This window comes from Gracilinanus agilis, chromosome 3 (assembly GCF_016433145.1).
Source record: "Gracilinanus agilis isolate LMUSP501 chromosome 3, AgileGrace, whole genome shotgun sequence".
Taxonomy (NCBI): domain Eukaryota; kingdom Metazoa; phylum Chordata; class Mammalia; order Didelphimorphia; family Didelphidae; genus Gracilinanus; species Gracilinanus agilis.
The window spans coordinates 595,520,028-595,534,570 of record NC_058132.1 but is presented as its reverse complement, the minus strand read 5'-3'; the positions used below and the strand labels follow the sequence as shown (position 1 = coordinate 595,534,570).

The 14,543-nt window shown below is 36.5% G+C and overlaps 1 protein-coding gene across 3 annotated transcripts in view; it reads right to left on the bottom strand.

Annotated features, from left to right (window-relative positions):
- The window catches only part of CDK15 (cyclin dependent kinase 15), a 114,972-nt gene extending 101,167 nt beyond the window's left edge, over window positions 1-13,805 (bottom strand). For 2 of the 3 annotated variants that reach the window (XM_044667461.1, XM_044667463.1), the window contains exons 1-4: window positions 13,686-13,805; window positions 12,778-12,927; window positions 12,502-12,596; window positions 11,320-11,399 (exon numbers count right to left, since the gene is read on the bottom strand). In XM_044667461.1, the coding sequence (XP_044523396.1) occupies window positions 11,320-11,399; window positions 12,502-12,596; window positions 12,778-12,927; window positions 13,686-13,805 (445 nt within the window). Of the gene's footprint in view, window positions 1-11,319; window positions 11,400-12,501; window positions 12,597-12,777; window positions 12,928-13,666 lie in introns of all 3 variants that reach the window. The other variant, XM_044667462.1, reaches the window with a different exon arrangement.
- Window positions 13,806-14,543: the final 738 nt, after the last annotated feature.

Below are 14,543 nucleotides of genomic sequence, written 5' to 3'. Positions count from 1 at the left end.
ACTTTGGGGTGAGGACATAGTTAATGCTTCCCTCATCTTTTTGCCCAAAACTAAGGGTGGAGCTCCAGGACTCAAGAGTTTGCCTGATTGTACACAAGTACACAGTGAGACCAAAAACTTGAGCCTAAGCCTGGGGCTAGAATTTGAGCAGCCCCTTACCTGATCAAGTTCAGAGTGAAATCAAAAGCTTATGCCCAAACCTGAGGCAAGTCCTTAAGCCATCAGCATCTTAAGGGTCAATTGAATCAGCAGGGGGAGGGGGTTCTCGGAGCTCTCAGCCCTCAGACCAACACATCAGCCTCCAAGAACTAAAACTGGTAACAACCCAGAAAATAAGCTAAAAATAGCATCAAGGAAGGACTGAAGTTTAAGAGGGTACCCCAACTTCCCAGAAAAGATAGGGAAAATGAACAAACAACAAAAAAAGCATCTAACTCTAAAGAAGTTTTATGGAGACAAAGAGCAGGGTACACACACAGAAAGGACAGTGAAAGCAAAGGAAACACATGCAAAGTCCAAAAGAAAAATATGTATTGAACACAGATTATGGAAGAGCTCAAAAAAGACTTCAAAAGCCAATTAAGAGAGACAGAGGAAAAGTGGAGAAGAGAAATGAAAGTGATGCAAGAAGAAATGGGCCAATTGAAAAAGAAGAACCAAAAAGTGACAGAGGCAAATCAGGTCTTAAAAATCAGAATTGGCTATCTAGAAACTAATGATTTCGTGAGAAATCAAGAGACAATAAAGCAGAATCAAAGGAATGAAAAAACAGGAAAACATGAAATAACTTGTTGGGAAAAACAACTGACCAAGAAAATAGATCTAGGAGAGGCAATATGAGAATTATTGGACTACCTGAAAGCCATGACCAATCATATTGCAAGATATCATATTATAAGAAATTATCAAAGATAACTGCCCAGACATCTTCAAATAAGAAAATAAAATTGAAATTGAAAGAATTCACAGATTACCTCCAGAAAGAAATCCTCAAATGACAACTTCCAGGATGTAATAGCTAAATTCAAGAGCCACCAAACCAAGGAGAAAATATTTAAACAGCCAGAAAGAAAACATTCAAATGTCATGGAGCTACAATCAGGATCACACAGGACCTAGAGGCTTCTACATTAAAGGATAAAAAAAAAACATGGAATATGATATTCAGGAAGGCAAAAGATTTGGATTAAAACCCAGAGTCACCTATCCAGCAAAACTGATTATAGTCTTTCAGGGGGAAAATGGACATTCAATAAGATAGAAGATCCCAAGCATTCCTGAGGAATAAGCTAGACCCAAACAAAAAATTTGAAGTCCAAACATGAGACACAAGAGAAGATCAAAAAGGCAAACAAGAAAGAGAAAATTTAAGAAACTAAAACAGAAGGTAAGAGATTAAAAAAAGAAAATATGACTTTTATCATATTAATCCTCAATTCAACTCTGTTCCTAGGAGAAAAATCTAAGTACCTTAGTTTAACTTTCTAGGTTATCTATAATCTGGAGCTATTCTAGTCTTTCTAGCTTTTCCTCCCACTACTCAAATATACAAACTTTCAACTCCATTCATTCATTTAAACATTTACTAATTTCTGTGCCCATGCTGTTCATTTTAAACCTTTACCTTCTGTCTTAGAATTAACACTAAGTATCAGTTCCAATGCAGAAGAGCAGTAAGGGCTAGGGAATTGGTATTAAGTGACTTGCCCAGGATCACACAATTGGGAAGTGTCCGAAGCTAGATTTCAACCCAGGACCTCCAGGCCTAGCTCTCTATCCAATGAGCTACCTAGTTTCCCCTAGCCCATGATGTTTCATCTCTCCCCTCCTCATCCCCAACCATACATCTGTTGTACCTAGGAGGAAAGATTGTGATGGTACACCAAATGTTGAGTATCAAAGAGGATTTCCCCCTTCCCTAGGATATATCAGTGCCAGTTGGCTTTGAACCTTGAATATCAGTGACCAGAAATACCAATTACTTCACAGGCTGTTGTAAAGTTATATGACAAATCTACATAGGGAATTTTTGTAATCATTGAATATATATGAAATATTGGCTATTAGAGTTAAAGACTTCATTTGGGGAACAAGCTAGAATGTAGCATCTTATTGAACTGAAGCTTTCTTTAATGGCACATAAATGCTTAATTTTCAGTGTCAGATGCCACAAAGACTGGATTGAGATAGAAAATAAAGCAGTATTTTCCCATGTGCCCTTTAATAGATAGGTCTTCTACAAACTGGAAATTTCAGTGACAACCAAAAACTCTTTGGAAAAAAAATCCTTTTATAATCTATTTTTCCCCACAATATTTCTTCTTTCCATACACCAATTTAAAATATTTATTGTATTTGTTTCATGCACAAGGGACTCAGTACAATCAAATTTTTCATTAAACTAGCTTTTTAATACAAGAAGAATCAAAGCCTAGGGAAGTTCTTTACACTTTGGACCTTGGAGGAAATAAAGCCATCATTGAGCATTTATTAAGCCAACACTTTCTGCCAGGCACTGGTAGGTGCTGGAAATAGAAAATGAATGGGAATATCAAAATGGAAAAAATTTCTGCCCTCAGTGAGCTTACATTCTCTCAAGGAAACAATATGTGTGTGTGTGTGTAGATGTAAAATATTTACAAAGCAAATACAAGGTCATTAGGGAAGAGATGGGGAAGGCAACAACAGAAGATGGGGAGTTGGGGGAAAAAAGGGAGCAAGTTTTGAAGAATAGTCTTAAAGGGTGGAACTGAAGAGGGAGTACATTACAGGTACAGGAAATAGCTGGTACAAAAAGCCTTGGGGCCAAAGGAGAAGGAAAATGGCTTATGTGGGGCCTTTTCTTTTCTCCATCAAACAAATTCATTCCTGCTTTGAAAACACTGTTCAAAATTCTCTGCCTGAACAAAACCTTCCCAGAAATGGACTGGCTCAGATCACTTCAATCACTTTAGTTAACCCCGTGCAAACATTACCTATCTTTCTAAAGCTGTAACTAGTTATCAGAGGACTTGCCTCTGATGAAGGTGATCATATTGACTTTTCATTTCTCTCCCTCATTTGATTAGGAACATTTCCAGAACAGAAACCATGTCTACAGTTACTTTATCAACGCCTCCCACCCCCCACCTCATTACTAAACCAGTCCTCTGAACAAAGGGGATGCTTAATAAATGCTGCTTAATGAGCCTGGTTAGTTGAGAATTCATATGGAGAAGCAGATGAGAATCCCCAAGACACAAGCCCAAAGTGCATTGTCAGCGCATTGGTTTACTTTATGGAACCAGAGAGGAATTGGGATATGTGGGAGCCAATCCCTGTGCAAGGAGAATATGTTTTTGTGTCTCTCAGTTTCAAGGCTGCCTCATAAACTTTCACAACAGGACACATCTGACCTGAAGAGTAACAATCTGAGGACTGAGAAAGTCAAATCATCTATGAAGAAAAAATCCTTTAAGTTTATGTGTCCTGGTTCCCATCAACCATTACTCTCTCCCAGGTCCCTTGTATCAGGGCACATAGAGGCAATACAGAACATTTTAAAACCCTATGTTCTCCTTACCAGTGAAAGTTTAAACAATATTTTAATCTCAAAAAAGAGATATAGTTGTGTGTTTGCTGCTCACCAGAGATTCAGGACTTTCCTATGAACATGAACCTTGATCTATTATAAAATAATTATCTGCTTTCTATGGAGAGTAGAATTTTTTGGCATTGAGACAGATTTTTTATTTTTAAACTCTTAATCTTCCATCTTAATTGGTTCCAAGGTAGAAGAGTGGTAAGGGTTAGGCAATGATGGTTAAGTGACTTGACTTGAACAGGATCACATAGCTAGGAAGTGTTTTTGGTCATATTTGAACCCAAGACCTCCTGTCTCTAGGCTTGGCTTTCAACCTACTGAGCCACCTAACTGACAGGTTTATTTTGTAAAAAATATTTGAAAGGCCCCCATTGTGTTGTTCCCATATGAAGTGACTTTAAGTGGGTTACCACCATACCTGACCCTCTAGGCATAAATGATACACACACATAACAACTACTTTTTTTTTCAAAGTGCTCACTTTGGGATCTTTAGATAGATTATTGATATTAATAGCATTTGAAAATATTGTGGCCATTTATGATTGTGAGTTTTTCTGGGCATCAAAATGAATGCCAGAGAAAACCAATAGGAACATAGCAGGTCAAAAAAGACTTCTAGGTCATGAGCTTAACCTCTTTTGGACAGGTTCAGTGGTGAAAGGTTTTTTTTCTCCTTTATTACCAATAAAGTATTCAGAACAGTCCTCTTATTTTCCAGTAAAGTTACATTGGACTTAGATTCTCTTAGTCTCCTTTTTAAAAAATTTTCCGACTTTAGTCAAGGGACACAATTTGTGACTGTGGTGCATATAGGATTTAGTTGATTGAAACAATAAATGTAGTCAATTTTCTATTTTTTCAGAGCAAATTGAATAATAAAAGCTTTTAGGGACTATAAACTGGAGTTCCTCTCTATGAGGTAACACAAATCAAAATAATGAAGAAGACATATATCAACCAGAGACAAAAATCACAGATATATATAAAGAAATAAATATTTCAAATCTTAATTTTTTCAAATTTTAGCCTCAGGCTACCTCTCTGAATGTATCTGATCTTTTGTGGGTCTGATACACATTTTGTGTATGTATGTGTACTATACACATATTAACATTCATTATAATTATTTGAATTCCTAGAAATTCAGCCTCATCTAAACTACAATTTAAAGCCAGAAAGGGGTCCAAAATTCTCTCAAACCTCTCATTTCATAGATGAGGAAATTGAGCCCCTAAGAGGTTAAATGATTTACTCATGGTTACACAAAAAGCAAGTAGCGGGATTGGGATTCAAAATCAGGTGTCCTTTCTACTATCTCCTACTGTCATAGTTTCTGTTTTTGATTCATTCTATGACATTGGGTACGTTTTTCCGACTTAGTTTTTCCCCATGCGAATTGGGAACAAATGTAAGACTTTAAACAAGAGACTATTGATAGAGATCATTGGATAAAACTCCATTTCATTTTTAAACTCGTTATTGTTGTTACCAGGGAAAAGAATCAGTACCAAAGCTTTTATGATATGGGGAGTTGGCTTTGCTTTCAGATATCTCTTCCACCTTTTACAGCTTTTTTTTTTTTTTTTAAACCCTTACCTTCCGTCTTGGAGTCAATACTGTGTATTGGCTCCAAGGCAGAAGAGTGGTAAGGGTAGGCAATGGGGGTCAAGTGACTTGCCCAGGGTCACACAGCTGGGAAGTGTCTGAGGCCAGATTTGAACCTAGGGCCTCCCGTCTCTAGGCCTGGCTCTCAATCCACTGAGCTACCCAGCTGCCCCCTTTACAGCTTATTTTTAATGCTGTTTTTATTGTATTATTTTTAATTTTAAAAAGTGTTGCTAAAAGAAGTACCTGAGTGAATCATTACCAAATTCAATAAACAAAAAGTTATCCAATTCCTAATTCTTTCCCAAAAATGACTGGAACTAATTCGCTACAAATTCTACATGGATGTTACTTGAATGAACAAAAAAGCTTGATTGTCATGGTGATAGCTTTGAAATAATACACATCTTAAAAGTTTGATCTCAAAGGTGAACTAATGATGTAATCAGGCAGACAATTCTACAGAGCTAGCAATCTTCACTATTCACATATGAATTACTCATAGAAAATTTAAAATTCCAGATAGGTATCTGCCTGGGTCACTTTCCCCCAATGTCAACTGACTTAAAATAGTTTACTTAGGCTAATATTAAAGTTAATAATTAGGAGACTAAATCTCCTAATTTTAAAAAAGCCAACATATTTGCTACTAAAATAATTTCAATTTGGCTCTGGGACAATCTGTGGTTTTGAATCATTTAGGCCATTAGTCTTTTCCATTAGCAGAGATAATGCTACACAGGGAATTGACTATTATTACTCCTCCTAGTGTTAATTATACCCCAAAATCAAATGAAAACTAATACTAGCTTACGTGACCAACCTAATAAAATGATATATATGCTGTGCCAATATACAAAGACCCCATAAATGGAGTACAATCCTACTCAATAAATTTCTGGCTGCCATGGTAAAAAGAACAGCTAAGTTGTTCAGAAAAATTCCTGCTTAAGGCTTTTAAAGAGGGTACATAAGTCTTTCAGTTTTCTGCTTAGAAATTATGCCTTCCGTGGGCTAGAGAAAATACATGTTGTATTTTTTGCTACCCTCTTTATGGTAGAGACCCTAGATTTCAGGTAATGAACCACAGCTGTACTGCTTTCACTTCCCAACCCTTCTCATTTAACCTCCTGTCTGTCTGATCACACAACCTTAAAGTTCTTTTAGGAAAAATGGAGCAATGCCAAAATTTTTTTAAATGAGTCCTCATATCTTTTCAAGGAGGAATGCCTTTCTTAATTAGGGTTCTCCATCTTTGTAATATAGCTTATAATGCTGATGACTGCTTCAAATTCAGTACTTCTAGGATCTGTAACATCACGAGTGATGGTGTTCCTTCCACCAATGAAGGCTATAATCCCTATTAATAGATGATCTTCCAGAATCGTTATGGCAAAAAAAAAAAAAAAGCCTTCCCCCTGCAGCCAAACTGCAGAATTTTTCTAGGCTGGCCTTTGGGCAACAGATAGTCCATCAATGGTCCAGACTTAAGGTCTTTCCAGCTGGATAGGACCTGCCAAAGCTTATATTCTGTTGGCATAGCTTTCAAGAATAAAGGGTCACTTTCGTGACATAATGAGAGATCAAAATGGGACTTTAACCAATTATACTTATGAGAGATTTGCAGTTTTGTATGCAATCCTTTGATATACTTTATATATGAAAATACTCAGTTTATTTTGCATTTTCTAGATAAGTCATTTAACCTCTCAGCCTCAGTCTCCCTAATCTATAAAATATGGAAAATAATAACACTAACTTCACAGGTTTGTTGTAAGAACCAAATTACATACACATACACACATATACTCTCTCTCTCTATATATATATATATATACATATATATATACATGCATATATACATATACATAAGATCCTTCAAGTAAGATGAAAATTGAACATAATAGTAAATTCTATTATTTAATAAGTATTTCTTATACAAACATACCTAGGCAATTGATGACTTTTGTTAGGCTTATCAGAGCTACCAGCATCACTACTCTTGTACTTCGAGGCCATTATTAATAACTAAATAGCATTAATGAAACAAAGAGAAGCCCTGCTCTGATGACTTTTAACAAAAAAGAACTACAAGCAAAGGCTGGTGTGGGAGCTAATGTTTGGTGCAAAACAGTGTAGTAATTCACACTAGCAGAATGAGTGTGGCTGGATGAACTGCTATGAGGCTTATGCTATTTGGGAAAATGGCATGGATTTAGCATGTAATTACATTTTTTTATTTTATGAATTTTTTTCTTTATTGTTTTGATTGCCAATTGCATATACCTGAGCTCATGTGAAGTGAGATCCTACTGTAGCGACATCTAAGCCTTAAAGCACTATATAAATGTAAGGTAGTCTTCTTATTACAAAAATTAAATTTCAAAAAGAAAAAATAAGTAATACTGGTAGAAGAAAATATTTTAAATGGTCATTTTGACTCCTATAAACCTTAACAGGTAAAGTTTGCTTGTGACTTTTAAGCAGATAAAATGTAAAGGCATTTGTCGAAGTAAATAATAATAATAATAATAATAATAATAATAATAATTCAAATTTACAGAGTTCTTTCAAGTTGACAGTTTGCTTTCTTCACAAAACTCCTGTGCTTGCTACATAGAATACAGTTAGTAGTTATTTGTTTCCCTAGGGTCTGACCATGTCATTACCTTGCTCAATACACTATTGTAACTCCCTTTTGCCTCTAGAATCAAACATAATTATCCATTTGGCATTTAAAATTCTTTACAACCTAGCCCTCACCTATGTTTCCAGTCTTATTATAATCATTACTTTCCTTCCTGTACTTTTCAGTGCAGCAAATTGACCTTTTTGCTGTTCTTCTCATATTTCCCTTTTCCAAGTCTTTGCCTTAACTGTTTCCTAATCCTGGAATGCACTCTCTTTTTACTTTCATCTCTCTTTTTAAAAAATCTATTTATTTTTGTAAATATTTTCTCATGGTTACATGATTCATGTTCTTTCCCTTCCCTCTTTCTTACTCCCTCCCAGAGCTGATGAGGAATCCACTTTTATACATGTATTATTGTTCAAAACTTATTTCCATATTACTAATATTTAAAATAGAGTGATTGTTTAAAGCCAAAATCCCCAATCATATGCCCATTGAACCATGTGATCAAGCAGTTGTTTTTCTTCTGTGTTTCTACTCCCACAGTTCTTTCTCTGGATATGGATAGCATTCTTTTTACCTTCATCTCTTAGTCCCTTGTTTTCTTCAAAACTCAGTTCAAGCAACACCTTCTAGATGAAATCTTTTCTGATCCTCCAGCTGTTAGTGCCCTCTTCCTTCAAAAAAGTATCCTTCAGAAAAAAAAAAAAACTTGTACAAAAATATTTGTAGCTGCGTTCTTTGTGGTGGCAAAAAATTGGAAAACGAGGGTATGCCCTTCAATTGGGGAATGGCTGAACAAATTGTGGTATCTGTTGGTGATTGAATACTATTGTGCTCAAAGGAATAATGAACTGGAGGAATTCCATGTGAACTGAAAAGACCTCCAGGAATTGATGCAGAGCGAAAGGAGCAGAACCAAGAGAACTTTATACACTGTGGCACAATTGAATATAACAGACTTCTCTACTAGCAGCAATGCAATGATTCAGGACAACTATGAGGGACTTATGAGAAAGAATGCTGTCCACATGCAGGGAAGGAATTGTGAGAGCAGAAACACAGAAAAAAACAACTGCTTGATCACATGGGTCGATGGGGACACGATTGGGAATGTAGACTAAACGATCACCCTAATGCAAATAATAATATGGAAATAGGTCTTGATCAAGGACACATGTAAAACCCAATGGAATTGCTCTTTGGCTATGGGAGAGGGGTGGGAGGAGGGGAGGGAAAGAACATGAATCATGTAACCATGGAAAACGATTCTAAATAAACAAACAAATAAATAAATAAATGAACTTAAATTCTTAAAAAAATTATCCTTCATTTATTGTCTTTATATTTATTTGTGTAAATTTTTTCTTCCTTGAGAGAATATAAGTTCTCTGAGGACAGGAATTGTTTAATCTTTTTGTCTGGATCCCTAATATCTAGCAGGCAGAGAGGCAGAGGCAACTTTATGGTACAGTAGTTAGAACTATTGATCTGGAGGTAGGAAAACCTGAATTCAAATCCTACTTCAGATTCTTACTAAGTATGTCCTTGTCACTTAACCTCTGACTCATTCATTATCTTATCTGCAAAATGAGGATAATAATAGAACTTACCTTCTAGGGTTGTCATGAAGATTAAATGAAATGATATTTGTAAAGACTATGAAAACTTTAAAAGCTATTATTATTATCATTATCATCATCATCATCATCATCATCATTATCACAGTGCCTGGCACAAAACAGATGCTTAATCAATAATTGATTGTGATCCTAGCCAACTCATTTAACCTTAATGATGAAATGCAATTTTAACTTATAGATAACCTGGACAATAGTTGCAGGTCTTCATTTGTAGAGGGGGGGCTTCCTCACCTGGTATTCATAAATCCCTCCTTTCACCCACCCCAAACCCCAAAGATTTCACTAACCTAACTATATTTCAGGTGTTCTTATAGAATTTAGAAAATGGCACCAAATTTGACTGGCAACCAGAAAGGTGCTAGAGATAGATTGAACTGGTTCAGAAGCAAACAGGTTATTAATTTTTAAGTATGGGCATTAACACCTTGAAATTTTTAAGTATGGGCATTAACACCTTGAAATTTAGCAAACCTACAAATTCAGGCTTAATAAATTGTTTTGTTGATCATCTAGAACAGTGATTCCCAAAGTGGGCGCCACCGCCCCCTGGTGGGTGCTGCAGCAATCTAGGAGGGCGGTGATGGCCACAAGTACATTTATCTTTCCTATTAATTGCTATTAAATTTTAAAAAATTAATTTCCAGGGGTGCTAAGTAATATTTTTTCTGGAAAGGGGGTGGCAGGCCAAAAAAGTTTGGGAACCACTGATCTAGAATAAAGAAAATGATGGAAAAAATGTTAATACAGATGAAACTCACAAATGTGTCCTGCCATACATGTTGGCCAATATTTAACAGTACATCCCTACTACAAACCTACTTTCTAAATAATTTTACTTATATGATTCTTTGTACATAGTTTGGACTAAAAGAGGAGAATGGTAAATACAGAACAGAGATGGTGATAATTCCATGGTAAGCTTTCTCTATGGTTTCCAATTCAAAAAGACACCAAGACCATTATCATTTTTCTTCCTATCTAAATGGGAAATAAAGTGTTACGATAGGTTATATAAATAGAGTGCATTTATTTTTGTTCATTTATTTTCAGCACATCAATAGCATCTTGGTAATGGGTTTTAAAAAAAAATTATGAACCATCACTTGTCTCAGTGGCAAACAACCTGCTACCGAGGAGGAAAAGGAGAGGATGAAGGAAGCTAGAAGTACAAAAATGAAAATATTGCTTCCTTTCAAAGAATTTTATAAAAGCTACCTAGCTAATACATGCTAGTAGGTAGCAAAATGTAATTATTCTCAGACACAACTCACACTAAGAGGTAGAATGGCTAGAAGGCTAGTAATTCAATTAAAAGTTGGGACTATGAAGGTATCTTTTCATCATGCTTTAAAGCCAGATTAAAAAGTGAACATTTATGTTCACCTAGGTATTGCCAAATAGGGTTTACATAGAGCTATAGATAGATAGCTATATATCTGTTATATTTACATATATACATACACATATACATTCAGCTAGCAACAATAAACAAAACATGGATGTATAAATTTCCATTATTACTTATATTTTCTAGTGTCATAAAAAAGCCATACTGCCTAACACAGTGTAAGGCACATAATAGATATTCAAGTAATAATTATTGATTTGAATAATATTGATCAAGGGATACAGTCCTTCAGTACCTTATTTTCCTTATTCGCAATCAATAAAACACAATACAAATACATCTTATTCAAGAAGGTTGAAGGAGATGCAGGGCAGGAAAAGGAAGTGTAGTCACTTTGGAAATATTGAATATGAAATGTTAAAAAGCAGTTATTTTATTGAATTATTTTAACCCCATAAAAACTTTAAAATAGGTGTCTTTCTGTCAGATGTTTTCTTATTTCTTACCTTCTCGAATGGCTGTGAAGGGTACTCCTTCCTCAATATTCATGCTGATGACTTTTAAAGCCACGAGTTGACCATTTATCCTGCAACAGTGGGAGGGAGAGGCACATACTTAATTCAAAGATCATCATTAGTCCCTTATATGAAAAAAAGTTTATTTCCAGACTTCAAATTTGACCCCAGATTTGGTTTCCAATTTATCAGAAAATGGTTCTGATAAATTTCACTCTCTTACATCTATGCAACATAATTAAACCTAGATGTTTCTGAAATTGCTGTTTCATAAAAGTGCATAACTAACATAAAGACTAAATAAAAACAATGTGACATCTAGCAATATATATTTTTACATTAAAATTTTAATTAATGTTTCACTAAAATATGGACTATAATTTTTCCTTATTTTAAAGGAGTTTTTAATTATCTGGGGGGGAAGGCATCAACAAATCATTTGGAATTTAATATCTCATGGCTTTTTAGACAGACACATAATAAAATATCATAAAAAACAGCATCTAGATCCTAGGTAGACAGCATTACACTTTATAATCTTTCTGTAGAAGCTCTGTGCACTGAAATATACTTAGGTCATATCTATGTATGCAAAGTGGAACAAATGAAGCATTTATGTGAAGAATGCAATCAAGGGTGTCTATTACTGTGATTATGGGGTGGAGATTTAGGAGCCCTGGATTTGTAGTCAGAGGACCTGTGAGATGTTGACCAAATCAAAATTTATCTCTCTGAGTTTCAGTTTCCTTATTTGTAAAACTAGACTAGATGAATGGTTCCTTAGGGTCCTTCCAGATTGAAGTTTCTGGTTCTCTGATTTTATGGCTTTTGCCAATACCAACTCACATTCATGCCCAGAAATGGGGAGCCAAGATCCGGTGCCAGCCAGAGGAAATCCACATTCTATACAACTTCCCTCAAATAAGACTTCTTTTTTTTTGCCAAGGGAAAGTCAGGCTGATAAACATGTTTTTCTGGGTTGATATGGATGGAGAGGAATTGATTTCTTTTGGGTTTAAGGACTTGGGACAAGAGTTCTTTAAATAATAAACAGGAGCCTCTTAAGCACAGCATCCCTATCAGACACTAAATAAAGTGAGCTTCTTGAGCCAACCGCTTTGACTTACTTTGCTGCTGTACCCTGCTTCATAAATACTGATAGTAGTCACTCACCGGCTGATCCCCTTATAGACTGTGGCATAAGTGCCTTCACCTAGTTTTTCCAAATTCAAGTATGATGAGGCAGCTCCAAAAGGAAGGCTCTTCCTCTGTTTTGAACAAGGAAGGGAAGGAAAGACAATTAATTCTGACATTTTCCCAGAGAAATTAGATAGCAATTGCCCACCTGAGCTTTGGGGCAATGCCCAATAATCATCCTGCAAGTAATGGCCAGCCTCCCTAAACAAAACTACACTAAATTCACTATGATTGACTCAAGAGCTCACTCACCCATGGAAAACTTTGTTCAAGGTCCTTTTCTTGGAAAGAATCACTGTTGCTCCTTGGCCTTTTGCTCCTCAATTTCCGGGCCTGGGAAGCGTGTGATTCCTTGGGGTACAGTGATGTCATGGAGCGTGATGCTCTTCTCAGGTCTGTTAGCTGAAAGGAACATAGAGAAAGGAGAATGCAAGGCAAGAATCCAGAGGTTATGACATTTTCCTTCTTTTTGCTTGCCTGACTTTTCACTTCAAGTGGCTGAGAAAACCTCCTCAAAGCTTAATCTCTCCTGACAGCCAGATACCTAAAAGCCTATGATGGCAGCTGCCAAAACACCAAAGCTTTTATTTAAGGAAGAGCCTTCATTTTAAAAATACGTCCTTGGCACTTAAGGTCATCTCAGGCATGATGATGGATGCCTTCCCTATTTCACTCTCGCCTTCCCCAAACAGGCCAGTCATGCCTAGTCAATTCTTCTAAACTTAGGTGTCCCCCAGGGAATGAATAACCAATATTTCTCATTCTTACAAGGTTCTATCAAATTCTAATTCACTAACTCTGACTTTCTTTTTCTGCAGTTTGCTACAGTAATCCGTTCATTCAGAGATTTAAAGAGAGTAAGAAGTCTTCCTTATAATTCATATCAAGAGAGCTCAGCACAACCCCCTTCCTTCCCCAGTCCTGCCAAAAGCATGGGATTAGTACTTTGCTCACTTTACAAAAACATACTCATCTTATTAAAACAAAACAAAACAACCCACAGCCACAAATCTTCTATGTCCGTTCAGACCCACCGCAGAAAATTCAGTTTTATCCACAGAGCGTAAAACTAATGGCTGCTCATTTTGTCAATTGGATTTTTTTGTTTTTGTTTTTGTTTTCGTTTTGAGAAAGATGCTACTGGCTGGGAGAACAAATACCTCTAATGCAGAATCCACTGCCACAGGCTGACTCCTTGGGCAGCTGCGGGCATCTCCTCCCTCTGACCGATAACAGCTGCATGCTGGCTGGAGAGCATTTGAGCACAGCTCTTGACCCATAATCAGCGAGGTGAGGGGGCTGGGAAATGGCCCGGTAATTCTTCCCTTCTTCCTCTCTGCTCTTTGCTCACTCCTCTTTTGTCAGAGGTCAGTAATGCTAGAGTTTTCATATGACTCACATGAGGTCTCTGCCTGAAGCAGCCTCATGACTTCAGCAGTTTCTCCCCATTAGTGCAAGGAGCCATCTCTCCCAAAGGCTGCTCTAGGTTTCCATGCATGCTTATCTGAAAACAACGTGGATGCATTAGGATAATTAAACGCTTTCAGAGAATCTGCCCGTTTGAAAGTTCTAAATGCCCACATTTCCCAGAAGCCAGCGCCCTCGCTCCGCGTGGACTCTTTGCTTTAATATATATCCTCCTATTAATTATAACAACATGTATTCGTGTTATTTATCCTTACCAAATGGTCATTGGTACACTCCTCTGGTCTCTTTGGAGACTTGATTTCCACACTTTTTGCTTTTTAAGTTTTAAGGACTTCCTGTCTTCTCTCCACCTAACGAAATCTTTCTCTTCCTTCAACGTCCAGATCAGATAGTCAGATACCTCTTCTTCCAAGATACTACCCCTTCCCAGATCTTCCCTGTTCCTGTACCCAGCTTAAAGTAATTACAGTATTCCCCACTCAAAAATTGCTAGAAGATCTCTGATCTCTCCTTTGGTATTATAACTCTCTACCTGGCATTCCTACCCCACTCTCATTTGACTGCCAGCCCCTTGAGGGTACGGATTTTAA